Source organism: Petaurus breviceps, unplaced genomic scaffold (genome assembly GCF_028583685.1).
Source record: "Petaurus breviceps papuanus isolate PSGF00001 unplaced genomic scaffold, PetGlider_PUasm1.0 174, whole genome shotgun sequence".
NCBI classification, from domain to species: Eukaryota; Metazoa; Chordata; class Mammalia; order Diprotodontia; family Petauridae; genus Petaurus; species Petaurus breviceps.
The window spans coordinates 21,565,250-21,582,559 of record NW_027185761.1 but is presented as its reverse complement, the minus strand read 5'-3'; the positions used below and the strand labels follow the sequence as shown (position 1 = coordinate 21,582,559).

The 17,310-nt window shown below is 45.1% G+C and overlaps 1 protein-coding gene across 1 annotated transcript in view; it reads right to left on the bottom strand.

Moving 5' to 3' along the window:
• Positions 1-17,310, bottom strand: part of PLXND1 (plexin D1) — a 204,848-nt gene that overhangs the window by 88,815 nt on the left and 98,723 nt on the right. Inside the window, exon 9 of the mRNA XM_069083882.1 lies at positions 5,711-5,818. Coding sequence (XP_068939983.1) covers positions 5,711-5,818 — 108 coding nt within the window. The remainder of the gene's footprint in view (positions 1-5,710; positions 5,819-17,310) is intronic.

Genomic DNA, 17,310 nt, shown 5'->3' with positions numbered 1-17,310 from the left:
TTTTTTTGGGCAAAGATACTGGAGTGGTTTGTCATTTCCTTCTCTAGCAAAAAAAGAGTTTTGCTATTTCCTTATTAATGAATAAAACTGCAACATCTATCATTAATCAATTAGCTCTCAGACTATCTTTAGTTTATTAAATATCATCATTATTTTTTGCTTTTTGGAGGGGGAAGGCAGGGCAGTTGGGGTTAAGTGACTTGCCCAAGGTCACATGACTAGTAAGTGTTAAGTGTCTAAGGCCAGAATTAAACTCAGGTCCTCTTGACTTCAGAACTAGTGCTCTATTGACTGTGCCACCTAGCCGCCCCACGATTAATTTTTATAAATTAGAGACACCTTTTCCCATAAACTTTTGGTCTTCTCTTCACCACTCTCTCAAACTCTCTAATCTTCCCTTGACTTATTCATTAATGGCGTCACCAACCAATCAATGGTTCAACCAATTATGAAGACATAATTATTTATAATAGACTATGACTACAACTGCTCACTTCTCCATTCCAGAAACATATTCCCACCATTCATTTCTCTCAGAATACCAATTCAAATCTCTTCCCAAGAATCCTCTACATACTCCTTAGGAAGTTAAGGGTTAAGTTCAGTCTTCTCGGGAAACATTCTCTCATTTTCTTTGTTCTCTCTTGAACCATCGTAGTTAACAGTCTCTCCAGAAAAACTGTTAAGATTCTCAGTCTCCTCACAGACTCCTTATAGAATCACAGTTAAAATGTAACTCCAAGATTTCATTCTAAGATATGGTAACAATATCTATCTCTTCTTTGGGTGAGGATATTGAAGCTGGCGTTAAATATTAAAGGACCTGGGGATGTCGAGCCTGAAGGAAGAGACAGGGATTTGATAGTCTTCATGAATCTAAAGGAATGCCATGTTGAAAAGAAATTAGGTTTGTTCTGCTTGGTCCCAGAGAGAATAAGGCACGGTGGCCACAATTTGTAAAGATGCAGAGTATGACACGTAAGGCAAAAATTTCCTAAAAATTAGAGCTATCCCATTGGTGGCCTTGGGTGTTAGTGAATTCCCCTTCACTAGAAGTCTTCAGGCAAAGGCTACTCATGAGGGATTTTCTTGTTAAAGGGATTCTTGTTTAGCTCCAGATTGGGTTAGATAACTGATGAATGCTTTAAAAATTCTTAGGGTCCTTGATTCTATGATTTGGGTTCAGATCTTGGGGTTCAGTGTTCAGGGTTGAGTCTGAATCTTACTTTAAGGTCAGAGTTGATCTTCAGCCAGGGTTTGGGTTCAGTCTTGAGAGGCTTCTTTTCTGTTGTCCTTTCTCCAGCTCATTCTATAGACAAGGAAACTGAGTGACTTGTGTAGGGTCAGATAGCTGGAAAGGATTCGAACTCGGGTCTTCCACTCTTCAGGCCCGACATGCTCTATCCCCTGTACCACCCAGCTGTCACTGCTTTGTGGCTGGACTTGGGATTGATCATTGGACATGACTGAGATAAGGCTGAGGTCAGTATTAGGGTTAATCTTTGTCCAAAGCCAGTGGGCCAACCTTTGGTCAAGGTTAAGATGTCTAGCAGTGGCTGAAGCTAGGGTCAGTGTTTGACCAAGACCAGGGGCCATTCTGTGACTGTGAGACAGAGCAAAACTGACTTGTTCCTGTTGGGATCACAGTCAAGAATGCGGCTTCATTTACAGGGCTCCTGCCACTGGAAACATCAGCCTCAGACAGCACTTAATAATTTGGGATCACCTCACACAGTGATGGACGACCTAACCCTTGTTATAAGAAGACAATGGCTTTCCCAGAGGCCCCATATAAAGACGCTGCTATCACTTCAATGCTCACAGCTAATCATTTATAGTGTTTTCTCACAGTCAGCCAAATAGCTCCATCACAAAACAGGGAGCCTGCAATCATGTGAACAATATGGCAAGCTTCCAAATCTTCGACTGGTGCCATTAACACATGAAAGAGAATGAGTGTGGTGCTTTAGGGAACTGGCAGAAAGGTGGCACAACGGATAGTGCCAGGTCCGGAGTCAGGAAGACTCATCTTCCTGATTTCAAATGTGGCCTGAGACACTAGCTGTGTGACCCTGGGCAAGTCACTGAATCCTCTTTACTTCAGTTTCCTCATCTGTAAAATGAGGTGGGGAAGGAAATGGGGAAACATTCCAGTATCTTTGCCAAGAAAACCCCAAATGTGGTCATGAAGAGTCAGACATGACTGGATGATAATAATGACAACAAACTCTAGGGATGCCTGGGTTCCATCTGTAGACATCATTCATTCATTGTATGACCTTAGGCAAACCAGCCCACCTGATTTGTCACAGTGGACAGAGTTGGATGTGAAACGATCAAGGTCTGAATTTGAATCCTGCCTCTGACACTCACTTAGCTATGGGACCCTGGGCAAATCACTTAAACTCTCTCGGCCTCAACTTTCCTCATCTGGAAGATGGGGATAATATCTACAGCCTTTATTACAAAGACTGTTGTAAGGATGAAATAAGACCATTTACATCTAGGAGTTTTTAAACATTAAACTGCTACATAAATGATAGTTGTCAATATTAACCTCAATCTCCACCTGCAAATTGGGAATAATAATATCTTCCTTTAGAGGCTTGTTGTGAGGATCAAATGAAATGGGAAAGAGTATTAACCTGCTCTGCCCTTGGGACAGTACCTTCTCCTCTTGAAAGCTCAGGGTTGTCTTTTATAAATGATTGGGGGAAGGAGGGAAGAAGGAAGGGTTTAGAGATGATCCCTTGCTCACTACCTCTCAGAAGTGGCAATTTCTTGCTTTTTTTTTTTTTTTGGAGGGCAATCGGGGTTAAGCGACTTGTCCAAAGTCACACGGCTAGTAAGTGTGTCAAGCGTCTGAGGTCGGATTTGAACTCAGGTCCTCCTGACTCCAGGGCTGGTGCTCTATTTACTGCACCACCTAGTTGTCCCAAGAAGTGGCCATTTCTTTAGAGCATAATGTTGCCTGTCAGCAGAAACTGTCCAGCTGCCACAAATTTAGGGGACATTAGGAAGTAGATGTGACTTTATACAATAAAAGTATGTATGAGGCACAGGAAAAAAATGAATGTGATAAACTGCTTTAGTCCTTCACAGAAGGACTACTTTATTATGTGGGTAGGGAGTCTGAGAGGCAGTGTGTTACAGTGGTCAGAAGAACTGACTTCGGAGCCAACACTTGGGTTTAAGTCTTGCCTCTGACACATATGAACTATGTGACCACAAGCAAAGTCACTGAACCTTTCAGTGGCCCAGGCAACTGACCATGAAATATAGATGATTTGTGAAGGGCATTTCCATACCAGAAGTTCTCCACACTGATGAAATCACAGGTTCTCAACCCTAGCCCATTCCAGGCCTTGGCAAGTCTGAGAGGGAGAGCACATCTTCCTGCTCCTAATTTTCTACAAGTTTATCAGGTAATATACATGAAAGCATTTTGCAGTATGGGAGGGGTTCTATGACGTGGGGGCTCTTAGCTATAGAACATTCCCACACCTTCGGAGAAATGACTGGCCCACCTAGATGACAGGAGAAGCTTCCTTGGGGATCAGTGAAAAGCACATTGGAGTTGGGGGATCAGAGACCCCGGCTTTGAGTCCCAGTTCTGTTACTTATTATCTGTGTGACATTGCACACATTGCACAAGTGGAACCTTCCTGACTCAGTTTCTTCAACTGTAAAATGATAGGTTGGGTAAATGATCTCTAAGGGCCCTCCCAGCTCTCCATTCTGTGATCTAGACAATGTAATCCTGATAATAATAGATAACATTTCATTTGTATGAAGAGCGTATCATAGGCACCAAATTATGGTAAGGGGCTGCCAGATGGTGTGCTCCTAATGGAGTTTCAAGGAGGAGTAAATGAGATGCCTCCTGCCTGGCACAGCTCCAGGACCTGTCAATGCCTCCTGTGCGCGATGCCCCGGACCCACCCCACCAAACCCTGGGCCCAGGTTACTCTGCCCATTCATCACAACTACAGCTCTCCAAACTCCACAGGCCGGACAGCAGGTGCCTACTGGGGGATCCCTGAGACCCTCCCGGGAGAGGCATCTCCCTTCAAAGTGTGACTGCTTTTCTCAGTCCCTGCTAGAAACTCCCCTGGGCCCTCTGCTCCTTCTGCAGCAGGGACTGGATGGCCGCAAAGGAAAACAGGTTGCCTATGAATGTTTTCAAACATGATGCCTTTTCCCTGGAGGGGCTCTCCCAGAGAGGTGCAGCCTCCTGGGGCATGGTGGGGCCTGGATCAGGGAGGGAGCATGGGATCACAGGACTCAGAAATGGAAAGATCAGCATTTCCAGACCTCTCACTTTACAGAAGAAATGGAAGCCTACGGGGGATGGGACTTATTTCAGGTCACAGCTCCTAATTGGCATAGTCTAAATACAGGCTTCTTTCTGCTACCAAACAAACAAACAAATAAATGAATGAATAAATAAAGACATCGACCAAAGAGAAGGGTTAGTGCATTAGTTAATGGCAATCTTCAAGACAACTTCTTAATTTAAAAAAAAAATGCTCATTTTCAAATATTCCTTAGTGGTTCTGATGAGACGTTCCAAGTTGTCCTGGCTATTTTCTCCTTCTATGCCTCTTAAGAAATAGTAACAAACGGTGGAGGCCATTTTCTTTGTACCTGCCCAACTTTCAAATCTCTCAGCCTAGCCTCCCAAACAGTGACTCATCAAGGACCCTGAAGCCTAAGGGCTGGGATGGGGTGGGATGTGGACTTTGCTGCTACAGGGCGAACCCTGAACACTGCTTCAGAGAGAAAGCCTGCAGGAGGAATGGACGCAGTTCTAGATTTAGAGCTGAAAAGGATTTTAGGGGCCGTCTAATTTAACACTCTCATTTCACAGACAGGAAAATTGAGGCCGAGAGAGGGTAAGTTATTTGTCCAAGGTCATAGAACAGCCAAAGACAAGACTGGGATTGGAGCCAAGGCTAAAAATCTTCTGATGCCAAGGCAATTCTGATGCCAACCCCTCCCAAAATTAACTCATGACTGCCCTTCCACACTAATCAAGACAACTGGTGGATTCTGGGGCTGGCTCCTTTACTATACCTGCTTTCTCCTCACTCTTCCTCATTACTTCCAAGAGAAAGAAGGGAAAGTCCCTAGACAGGGAGTCCTAGGCCCAATCAGTCACCAGCATCCCTTTGCTATGCCTCTTACCTTTCCAGACTGCCCCTGATGGTCTCCACCCTAATTTTACCTGTCAGTAGGTAGATTGTGCCATGAGGGAAGACTTGTCCCAGGCCTCACACCTCCCTAATCTCTCAGCTCAAGAGTCAGGGCTCAAACAATGGGTGGAACCAGAGGCTCAATCTGTGATCAGGGTCAAGGATAAATCTGTGGTCAGGGTCAGTACTCAGTCTATAGAAATCAGGGGGTAAGTCTGTGGCCAGAGTCAAGGATGAGCCTGTGGTCAGGGTCAGGGGTCACTCTTTGGCTAGAACCAGGGGTAAAAGCTATGACTGGTGTTGGGGCTTGGTCAACAGCCAGAATCAAGGACTCAGTCTGTGTTGAGGTCAAGGGTCAGTTTCTCAGGGTCATGGAGGCTCATACGGCCTTACTCCTCTATGAAAAGGTCACAGAGACCTGCAGATCATTCTACCATCTCTGGGGCCTCTCCTCATAACCATGTGCAGCAGCAACCTTAAGAACTTCTCTCTCTACTCTTCAAGGTGCCACTTACCTGGGAGAAGAAGACAGTGTTGGCCAAGGAGACATGAATGTTCTGTAGGCCCCCTGTGGGTACTGGGGCTAGCGGTGTAGGCAGGATCCGGGGGCAGTCCTGAATGTCCTAAAAGAGAACAGGAGAAAGAGGGCCATGAAGGTCTTTCTTGGGCTTGGAAGAAGTTGGCTCTGGGGTGAGCCAAAGGGAATTGAGGCAGAGAAAAGGACAGAGTAGAGAGCTCATTTAGACCCCAAGCCTAAGCGTGCACTGAACTATGCTAGAGGAAAGATGAGAGAGACAAATGACACAGTTACCTGCCCTCAGGGAATTTGTATTTCCACAAACACAAAATAACTATAATATAAGAATGTACACAAAGAAACCTCAATTTCAATACTTATTAAGCACCTATAATGTGCCAGTCAATAGATATTGGGGGTATAAAGATAAAAATGTAAACAACCTCTCTTCTCAAGGAACCCACATTGTGCTGGATGAAAAAGCTAAGATTTATATAAAATAGCGAGTGAAGAGGACAAAGGAGAAAAAAAAGACCTCTAAACTTATCTGAGGAAGAAGAGTAGGCAAGGGAGGCTTTGTGTAGCCTTGAGGACTGTGAGATTGAGAAATGAGGAGAGAATGCATTCCAAGGATGGGGGATGATACCCTGGGCAAATGTGCAGAGGTGGGAGATGACACTCCCAATTCAGGAAACACTAAGCAGTTTGGTTTGGCTAGAAAAAAGTGTGTGTAAAGGGGAATAAATAATATGAAATCAGACAGAAAAACAAACTGGATTACCAAATTGCCTCTAACACATGCTGGCTGTGTGACCCTAAGCAAGTCACTCAACTTTTCTAGGTCTTCATTTCCTAGTCTGTAAAGTGAGGGTGTTGGACTCCCGGTTCTAAGTCTATGCTCCTATTCGTGATACAAGGGGAAATACAGGTCATAGGACAGAACAGACAGAATATAGCATCAGATTAGTGATGTCGTGCATGGGAGAAGGCAGAGTCGAAGGTGATTCCAAGATTGCAAACCTGCCTATGTATGAAGAAAGATGGAGGTGCCTTGCTTAGGAGGAGAGAAGTCTGCGGGAGGGGTGACTCGGTGGAGGGAAAGATGATGAGTTCAATCTTGGGCACGTTGACTTTGAAGTTAACAGCTGAACATCCAGATGGAGCCATTCAGCCTACAAGGCAATGATGTGGGGTTGGAGTTCAACGGGAAAATATATGTCTGAATGGACATGGCAACTGGACCCATGGGAATGTAGAGAAGGCAGAGAAGATGGCTAAAGACAGAACCTTGGGGGACATCCACTCATAGGTGTGTGGTCTGGGAGATGGATAACTTTCCAATAATGTAAACTGAGTCACAATCATCCTCTTTCAGATATTCACTGGCACCTCAAACTCAACCAGCCAAAAATTCAACTCAACACCTGCCACAAAATCTCCTCCTCCTTCCGACCTCTGCATTTCCATTAACAACACTGCCATTGTACCCATCACCCCAGATTCAGAACCTCCCAGTCAACTCCCTCTCCTTGGCTCTCTGTATCCAGGACTTGCCAAGTCCCATAAATTCTTCCATTACTCTAACTCTCCTTTTCCAGGTCTACTGTCATTAGCCTAATTCAGGCTCCATGACCTTAAAATTGGATCATGACAATATCTCCCTCTCTTCCAACCTACTCTATACACCATTAATGTCCCTAAAACAACAAACTCATTATGCCACACCCCTGCTCAAGTACCTGCAATGGCTCCCTAATGGATAAATGTAAGACTCGTTAGTCTGGCATTCAAGGTCCTCTGCAGTCCTGGTCTAAATTCATCTTTCTAGACTCATCTCTGGCCATCTTCTACTTACATGCCCTCCCTGATCTACTTGCCTTATTCAAATCCTACCCATCCTTCAAGGTCCATCTCAAGTCCATTCTCACAGAATCACTGAATCGCAGGGTTGGGATGGACATGAGAAAGCATTGAGTCCAACCCAGCCCTGAACAGCAGCCCCTTCTACAACACCCTTGATAATGGATGAGGCAATTATGGTGGAGTCACTACCATTGAGACGGCCTCTTCCATTTCAGCTCTCATTGGCTGAAAGATTTCCGTCTAACCAGCTGAAATCATCTTCCCGGCAATGTTCTACCATTGCTTCTGACTCCTGGGACCACACAGAACAAGTCAGATCCCTCTTCCTTATGCCAGCCCTCCAGTTACTCAAAGACCTGGTCATTTCTAAGACATATCTAAACACCGGGAATGAAGGGGGAACTTGCAATAAACCTGGAAAGGTAGACTGTAGTCAAGTTGTGAGGGACTTTAAATACTAAGCTGAGGAATCTTTAGTTTATCCAAAAGGCGAATGGGAGCCATTGGAGCTCCTTGAGCAGAGAAGTGCCATAGTCAGATGTGTTTCAGGAAGATTATTTCAGTAGCTGCATGAAGAATGGATTTGAGAAAAGAGGGGATGGAAGCTGAGAATCTAACTGGAAAGTTTTGCAGCACTCCAGGTGAGAAGTGAAGAAGGTCCAAAGCAAGCTAGTGACCTTGTGAGGGGAGATAAGGGACTGGGACAGCAGAACCCGGAGTCCCCACTTTTACCCTGCTAGGGGTAATTATGGAGCAGTCACTAAACTTTTCTGGGTATCAATTTCCTCCTCTGTAAAATGCTACTAAGAACTCTGGTAAACAGAGAAACTGATGAAGGTGACCTAACTTTAGAAGGTTGGACATCCAGGCTCCAAAGTACGATATAATCATATGAGATGCAGGAAATATGGAGGAGAGCCAGTGCATTATGGGAGGGCAACCCTCCCCCCAATCCCTCACGGAGGTCCAGATTATTCTATCCTAGCCAGGACTGGTCTTGGCTCAGCTCTGCTCCAGCCACCTTCCACATGGGCTGAGTCTGGAGGGAGCCCCTCAGTTCCCTTAATTGAAAATCCATGGGTAATTTCAGGAAAATTTAATCCATATGTTACACTTAAATTGTCAGATGTTATATTTCAATCCAGAAACTCTGGAAATGACTTTCAAACGATTCTTATTTTTTTCCCTTTTTGCTACGTGGAAGCTAAAGATTTAATCCAAGCAAAGGGGCTCAAAGAAGCCTGAAGTGAGGAAACCCACAATGCCACAGGTTTGGTGTTGTTCCGATGTCACAGAAAAATTCAAGTGGCCTCAGGAATTTCCTGACTCATTTATTCATTAATTCAACATATATTTATTGAACAATAACAATGTACAGTATTAAAAACAAAAAAAAGAGAAAGACATGGTCCTTGTCCTCAATAAAGATGGCTCACATTTATGTGCATCTTTAAAGTTTACACAGTTATTTACTCAGAATATTATTATCCTCATTTTACAGATCAAGGGACCCAAGTGAGCCCAAGTGATTGGCCCAGGATCACACAGCTCATAAATGTGGGGGGCTGGGACTCACATGCAGGTCCTGCGATACCCAGATCATTGAGTGATCTTTCCCATGTATCATGCTGACTCTTAAGGACTAGACAATTTTATTACATCAGTAGGTTGGCTCAAGACCCATGTCAGAAGCCATCTTCTCCAGGAAGCCAACTCTGACTACTCAAGGCCAATCTGCTTTTCTCTAGTACTTTTTACTGCCTTCATTTCATGCCTAAGCGGAGACTGGCTGGTCTTATAATTTTAATGGTACATGTTTTATCTCTCCAATGAGATTGTGGACTCCCATTAGACTGTGAGTTCCTTAAGAACAATGCCTTTCTTGGTACCCTTAACATTTAGCACAGTCCCTGGCTCACAAGTGCTTAATATATGTCATATTGACTGACAGGAGGCAGAAATTGCATCTGCCACGTGGGACCAACAGAGTCCCTAAGCAGCAGAGTGGACCAGCTACCTGTTGGACATTTTAAACCCAGCATGTGTAAAATGGACTGTATTTGGATCATCATCATAGGTAAAATTTCATAGCACTGACTATGTGCTAAGCATTTGACAATTTTTATCTCATTTTATCCTTACAACAACTCTGGGAGATAGGTGCTGTTATTATGCCCATATGAGGAAACTGAGACAAATTAAGTGATTTGCCCAAGGTCACACAGCTAGTAAGGGTCTAAGGCTAGATTTGAGGTCAGGTCTTCCTGACCCCAGGCACTATGGCGCCCTCTGGCTGCCCCAACCCCCCAAACAACCCCCTTTCCAAACTTCCCTGTTTCCGTGGGGTGGAGATGCCATTTTTCCACTCATCCAAGCTCACAACTCTAGTGTCAACCTTTACTTAAATCCTCAGTCATCCCACAGATCCAATCTTGTTTCTATCCCTTGTATCGATCTTCATTTACATTGCCAATGCCCTGGTTTAGTCTGCTGCACCTCTCTCACCTGGCCTATCAAAATAATATCCCAATTTGTCATCCTGCTTCAAATTCTTCCCTATTTCAATCAGTCCTCCAGACAGCCACCAAAGATCTGACCACGTAGGGAGAAGTTAGATGGCTCGCTAAATAGAGCGCTGGACCTGGAGTCAGGAAGACCCGAGTTGAAATCTGGCCACAGACACTTACTAGCTGTGTGACCCTGGGCAAGTCACTTAACCCTGTATGTCTCAGTTTCCTCATCTGTAAAATGAGCAGGAGAAGGAAATGGCAAACCACTCCAATATCTCTGCCAAGAAAACCCCAAATGGGGTCATGAAGAGTTGGACACAACTGAAATGAACATGTTGTAACCCCCTACTGCATAAACTCCAGTGGTTCCCAATTGCCTCTAAAAACAATTATAAACTCCATTTGGCATTGAAAACCTCTCACAGTCTGGTCCCTACCTACCCTTTCAGCCTATGACATATTACTCCCCTCCATCCACTCCATGGACCAGCCATACTGTCCTGTTTGCTGTTCCTTACATGAGTCACTCCATCTCTCAATCCCACCTTGCCCTGGCTGTCACTCTCTCCTCACTTCAACCTCTTTTTGAATCCTTAGTTTCCTCCAAGATCCAGATGAAAGATTCCTTTTTGGTCCCTCCCTGTCTCCCCATCTCCTAATGTATTCCTGAAGATTATCTTGTATTTGGTGTTTTGCATATATCTCTATATTACAAGAAATCTAATAGATTGTAAGCTTCTTGAGGGCAGAAACTTTCCATTTTTTATTTATATCTAGTGCCTAGCACAGAACCTGGCATACAGTAAGAGCTTAATCAAAGCTTGTTGATCAATTGATTAAAAAGTGAAAAGAGTCCCCACTGGCCAAGGAGGCATGAAATCTCCAACAGAGGGCCAAAGCACTATGCCCAGGCTAGCTCCTGAACCTAGAGCTGGCTGGAGTACAGCCCTTCTCTATGAGCAGGAAAAAAGATACACTATCCACCTTATGAGAGCTATTGTGAGAAAACCCTTCTGTAAACTGTAAAAAGCTGTAAAATGCAAGTTGTTGTGATTATTACAGTAGCTCTCAAAGCCTTTCTTGGGAGATTTCCAAGCTCCACCCCACCTCTGGTCTGCCAGGTTCCCAGCGAGGCAGGGAGCAGCAGCTAAAAACAACATCCTCTTTCAGCATGGCACAATGGAAGGGATATTAGCCATGCAGTCAGAAGGGAGCCAGGTTCTAATCTGACACCAACTAGCTATGTGACCATGGGTACATTCTCTGAGCCTCAGGCTCCTCATCTGTAAGATGGGAATAAAAAGATCTCAGAGCATTGTTGTCAGGACTGAATGAGGTAATATGTGCACAATACTTTGCCAACCTGGAATTGAATAGTGAAGTACTAAAAACATGAGACCCGAGAGTCAGGAAGACCTGAGTTCAAATCTTGCCTCAGATACTTACTAGCTTTGTGACCCTGAGAAAGTCATTTAACCTCTCAGTTGCCTCACCTGTAGAGTCACAATAGCCCCCTTATGGGGTTGTTGTGAGGACCAAATGGAAAGTGCTTTGTAAACCTCAAAGCACTATTTACATGCTAGCTTTGCTATAATTGCCATGCCCATCGTCATTGCTGTTATCATTATTTCCCATATGAGTCTTGTGGTCTATTTTTTGTTTTGTTTTGTTTTTTGGAGGGGGGAGGGCAGGGCATTTGGGGTTAAGTGACTTGCCCATGGTCACACGGCTAGTTTTTTTTTGTGTCTTAAATGTGTGAGGTCAGATTTGAACCCAGGTCTTCCTGACTCCAGGGCCAGAGCTTTATTTACTGAGCCATCTAGCTTCCCCTTTCACATCTATTAAAAAAAAAAAGAGGGAGTTGGACTTGACCTTCTTTTAAAATCCCTGAGAGACCCTTCATCTCTAAGCACAGGTTGGAGATGGGTATATGTTGCCTGAAAATTCTAGGTCATTGAATTTGACTTTGGCTCCTGGCAACATTCCAAAGGAATGGGAGAGATTAGAGAACGTCTTGAAAAGGAAGTGGTGATCACCAAGAATGGGCATGAAGAGCAGCGTGCCAGGCTCACCTTACTTCCTTTGTGTTCTGATTGAGTTTCCACACTGACAGATCAAGGGCATACTACAGTATCACTTATTTAGATTTTGGCGGCTGGATGGTGCCATAGTGTACAGAGCGCTAGATCTGGAATCAGGAAGACCCGAGTTCAAATCCAGCCTCAGAGATGGTGCAGCTGTGTGACCTTGGGCAAGTCACTTTACTTCTGTTTGTTTTAGTTTCCTCATCTGTAAAATGGGGACAATAATAGTACTTCTCTCCCAGGGTTGGTGTAAGGATCAAATGAGATAATAACTAATATCAAATGAGATAATAATTGCAATGATAATAATAATAGCACTTAGCATAGTGCCTCACACATGGTAACACTATTTAAATGCTAGCTATTATTGCTATGATATAATAGTAATATTATATATAATATATTATATATTAAATATATATTTAATTATATTATATATAATTATGATTGCTATTATTTTAGCAAAGCATTAGATAAAACCTCTTATGTTATTCTTTTGAAAAAGATGGAAATGGGGCGGCCAGGTAGCACAGTGAGTAAGAGCACCGGCTCCAGTGTTGAGAAGACCTGGAGATCGAATCCGGGGCTCAGACACTTAGCACCCACCCAGAAACACCTGGCCATGTAGCTTTGAGCAAGTTACTTAACCCCAATTGCTTCGGGGTGGCCAGGTGGCTCAGTGAGTAAGAGCACCAGCTCCAGTGTGGGGATGACCTGGATCAAATCCAGGCTCAGACACTCAGCACCACACCCAGAAATAACTGGCCGTGTAACCTTGAGCAAGTTACTTAACCCCGATTGCTTAAAAAAAAAAAAAGATGGAAATAAATGGGCTTAGTCTATACAATTAGGTGGATTTGGATTAGTGTAGGGCTGGACCCAAAGAATAGTCAATAATAGTTCAAAGTCAACTTGGAAGGAGAATTCCAGGGAAGCAAGAGCCACGTGCTCTTGGACATTTAATCAACCCTTTTGCCAATGACTTGGACCAAGCCAGAAATACCCCACTGGGTTGGAATAATATCTTGTTGTGGCCCTCTTGCTTTCCCCTTAGTTAGTAAATATAAGTATAATATATATAATTATATATATTATATAAGTAGCCAGTATAAAACAAAGTAAGGTGAGCATAGAAGTGATTTGCAAAGCTGCCTCAGAAATGAACTGAGACCACATCCTGAGACTGTGCAAAATTAGGGGAAGCCGGCCAGCTTCCAATTTAACAGTCCCTCAGTCCCACTAACAGTCCTCAGTCTGTAAGCTCCAGATAAGCTCTGACATGCACAGTAAGACTGGTAAAATGTTATCTAAATTAAGGAAACTTAAGGTGGCACAGATAACTTTGAGATGACATGAATGTATTAATTAACTAAACCTAAGGTGGCCTAGATAAGCATTAGTCTATCTCCCACCAGAAAACACGGTAAAAGTGAGACCCCAAATTCCTGGGCCCCCCACCCCATGCTCCTCAATTTCCCGAGGTCTGCTGGAGTGCTCCAAACTCTGATCTGAAGGCATGGAGGTGACTCTCTGTGCCCCCTCCTTCTCCTCTCTCCCCTCCCACCAGTCTCTGATGGAGGATTCCACTGTCTGTCCCCCAGGGAGTGTGTACCCTCATGCTGATATGTGTAGGCCCCAGGGTCACCAGCCTGTACTCTAATGCTACTATGATCCCTCTCAGAGGTGTGTACAGGGGAGGGCTGCTGTCCAGAAGTATTTGTATGGGACATGGCTTTTAAAGCTGGGAATAGAGAGCTGTGCACCTGTGTCTCTGTGCGGTCTGGGAACCAAAGGGGACCAGAACTGTGTCACTGGGCTTTGAAGCTAAAGCAGCTAGGGGAGTGAGAGACATCTCCCACCCTAGACACACAGGTCAGGGGTGAACTGCTAGCATCCACCCCTAAGGGCAAAGCTGTTTGTTTAAGGGTAGCAGTGAGGGGCTAACCACAGAGTGAGCAGGGCAGGGAAGAAAGAAGGTACAAATGCAAAAGCCCCATGTCTACAGGTGCTAAATATGTTCTTGGGGGGTTGGGTAGCCACCAATAGAAAACTCTACCCTTCTCTTAGCGGGTCTCAAGGGGAGCAAGAGAGGTCTCTCGACACTCTCCTAGGTAACTGATGCAACCCACAGCCAATGTCATGACGTCATCTATGCCGAGACAAGGAAGGTGGACCCACCCCAAGCAGAAATGCCAGGCCATTGGCCGGGCCCAGCCCCTAAGTTACCCCCAATATTACCACCCCCCCAATCGGTGGTCTGCCCCTGCCTGGGCTCTCCTTGGGAAATGAGGGAAAGAAGCCTGTAGCCCTACCACCCAGTCCTCATGGGAAGTCACTGCTGTCCTTGCCAAATGCCACTGTATAACAGAGATGTGCTGGCATCTCTGAGCCATTCACTGTTTGTCACCATGATAGAAGAAGATTGGGAGAGTCTGTCAACAGGCAGGCTGAATCTCTATTAACTCCTCCTACCCCTGCAAGGCAGACAGAGACCAAAAAGAAACAAAGCAGTAAGAAATCCAGCCCCCAACCCTCAGGCCAAGCTTTTGCTGTCACTGCCAGAAGGATAGTCAGGAAAGGGGCTGTAAGGAGGAGGGGGGGATGAAGGATTGGAACTGCATGATGAAGCCAGACCCCTGACTGTGCTTGAGATAGAAACTATACTTAAGGATTTACAACAAAAGTCAGAGGGAAAAGCAGCAGGGTGGGTAGATACATTACATCTTACTGGCGATAGCTTGACCCTGACTTCCAGGAAAATTAGACAACTGGTATCTATGTGCGGGACCCTGCACTTGGTCCACCTAAAGAACCCTGGGCACCCTATGAAGATCATTAAGCCAAGGCCCAGGGGCTACAACCCCACCTTACTGTGACTGGGTTGGCCTTACTTGCTGAAGGTGTAATTGGCCCCACAGTCTCTCTCATTCAACTTACCAGGTCCAAAAAGCAGGCAAGAATGAATGGAGACTAACTGGGGAGTATAGACTTTGAATAAGGGTGTTCCCCCAATCAGAGTCCCACTACCCAGCATTCTAGAGGTGACAGAGACCTTCAATGCTCCAGCTGATCTTGGTTGGAAGTACTCGACTCGACTAACATGTTTTATCCTTTGTCTGTGTCCTTCCACGCCCAACCCCAATTTGCTTTCACCTTTACCAGGCTGCCCACGGGATACTTGAACAGCATCACTCACAGACCACTGCTACCAGGTCCTGGAGGACACTCTGGGACTGGAGGCCATCTGCAGATGGCCCGATGTGGATGATCTGACCCTGCCTCTGACCTGCTCTGAGCCCACTTCATGGCTATGGTCACATATCTGACCAGTAATAGTTGGGCAATTACCCTCCATAAAATTCAACCCCTCTCACAGAATATAAAATTCCTGGGGGTATATATAGACCCATAAGGGCAGAGACATCCCTGCCTTAGTCAGAGATAAGCTACTCTCCCTCAAACCCCTCCCCACATATGAAGGAAGCCCAGCAACTCTATCCAGGTACAATGTGGAGGCCCTCCAAACCCAAGCTGCCTCCAATTCTGGTCACTGTCATGTCCTCAGGACAATTTCACAAGCGTCCTATAGTGATAGCCAGAATAAGAAAAACATGGGACTGTGTCAGTCCCGAAACATACTGAGTCTGTTCTACAGTGATATCTTGAAGAGGGAGATTACCCCCCATGCAGTGGGTCCAGTATAGACACTTCCTCCCAAGACACAATCTCCAAAGTCACAGTTTCTGCACAGACCCTCACTCAGAGCTGGGTGTGCAAAACCCAGCAGAATTCAGGGGAGGGCAATTCCCCACCACAGTGGACTCCTATATTCCTAATCTCATTAAAACTTTGCAACTAGATGAAGGAAAGACATCTTTCAGCTTGGAGCTGGCCATTGCCCCTGGACTGCCCCAGCCCAATAGCACAGGACTATGTGTGACATTCCTCACAATATCAATTAGTGATACAAATCACTAAAGTACAACTTCTACACGGTCTCCAGATAAGGATATGTGCCTTCAGTGGTCAAACTTGGACTGAGGCATCAGACTTCAACATCACCATGGTCACCTGGATAAATCAAACCCAATTGGCATCCCTGGAAGGAAGATGGTGGGTGTGTGTACCCCCAGTTCCCCAGTGCCTCATCTGAACCCACAGATACCTTTTCTGCACTCCAGTCACCATAGAAGTAGACTTCATCTTTCACAAGGATGGCTCAATGACACCCCAGAATACCTCACACTGGCATGCAGTGGGCCCTGTCCTGATAGTCCTAAGGGCTATTATTCGGCTTGAAACTTGGGGCACAGAAGGTGAAGATGCCCATAAGAAGCTGAAGGACACACAGATAGTTATCACAGAGCAGTTAAAGGGTCAAACTGCGGGTACTACCAGAGGACTTGACAAATTGGCCAGAGGACAACATGCCTTAGGGGCTATGGTGATGGGCCCCTCAGCTAGCTTTGGACTAGCCAGCCAAGGGGGTTTGCAGTTTCATGAACTTCTGCTGGGCATAGATTGACCCTTCAGGAGAAATTGCCCTTATCACCGCCTGTACAAGAGGCAGAGGAAAGACTTGTAATACCAGTCATAAGATCATCACGAACATCGAAGCATCTCCCCAGGACCAGTGAGTGTCTTCAATGACCTTTTCTCCTGGGTCCTCCCAGGCAAATGGACAAGACTTCTGTGATGATGAGCATTGAAGTGATAGTCCTTGCAGTGATTTTGTCTGGATTAGTCAACAAACGTGGTAATGTGTGACCACAGTAAGTGGCTGGGAAACGAAGGGGTGGATTGTGTTGAAATTATATCTTGTTCTGGTCCTCCTGACCCAGAAAGGCCCCACCCTCTTCCTTCTATTAGTATAGTAGGTAAAGAAGCAGCCAGCAGAAGGCAACAATAATAGGAAGTAAGAGTATAAAGGAGAACATGTAAGTCACTTGCAAAACTGCCTCATAAATGAACAGAGACCACATCGGGGCTGGGTAAAATTAGAGGAAACCAGCCAGTTACCTTGCAATGGCCCCTCTGTCCCCTCTCACTGGCCCAGGAAGACCAGCAAAACATTATGTAAATTAAGGACTGCTAAGGGGCCACTGCTAACTTGGAGATGATGTAAATATGTTAATGAACTA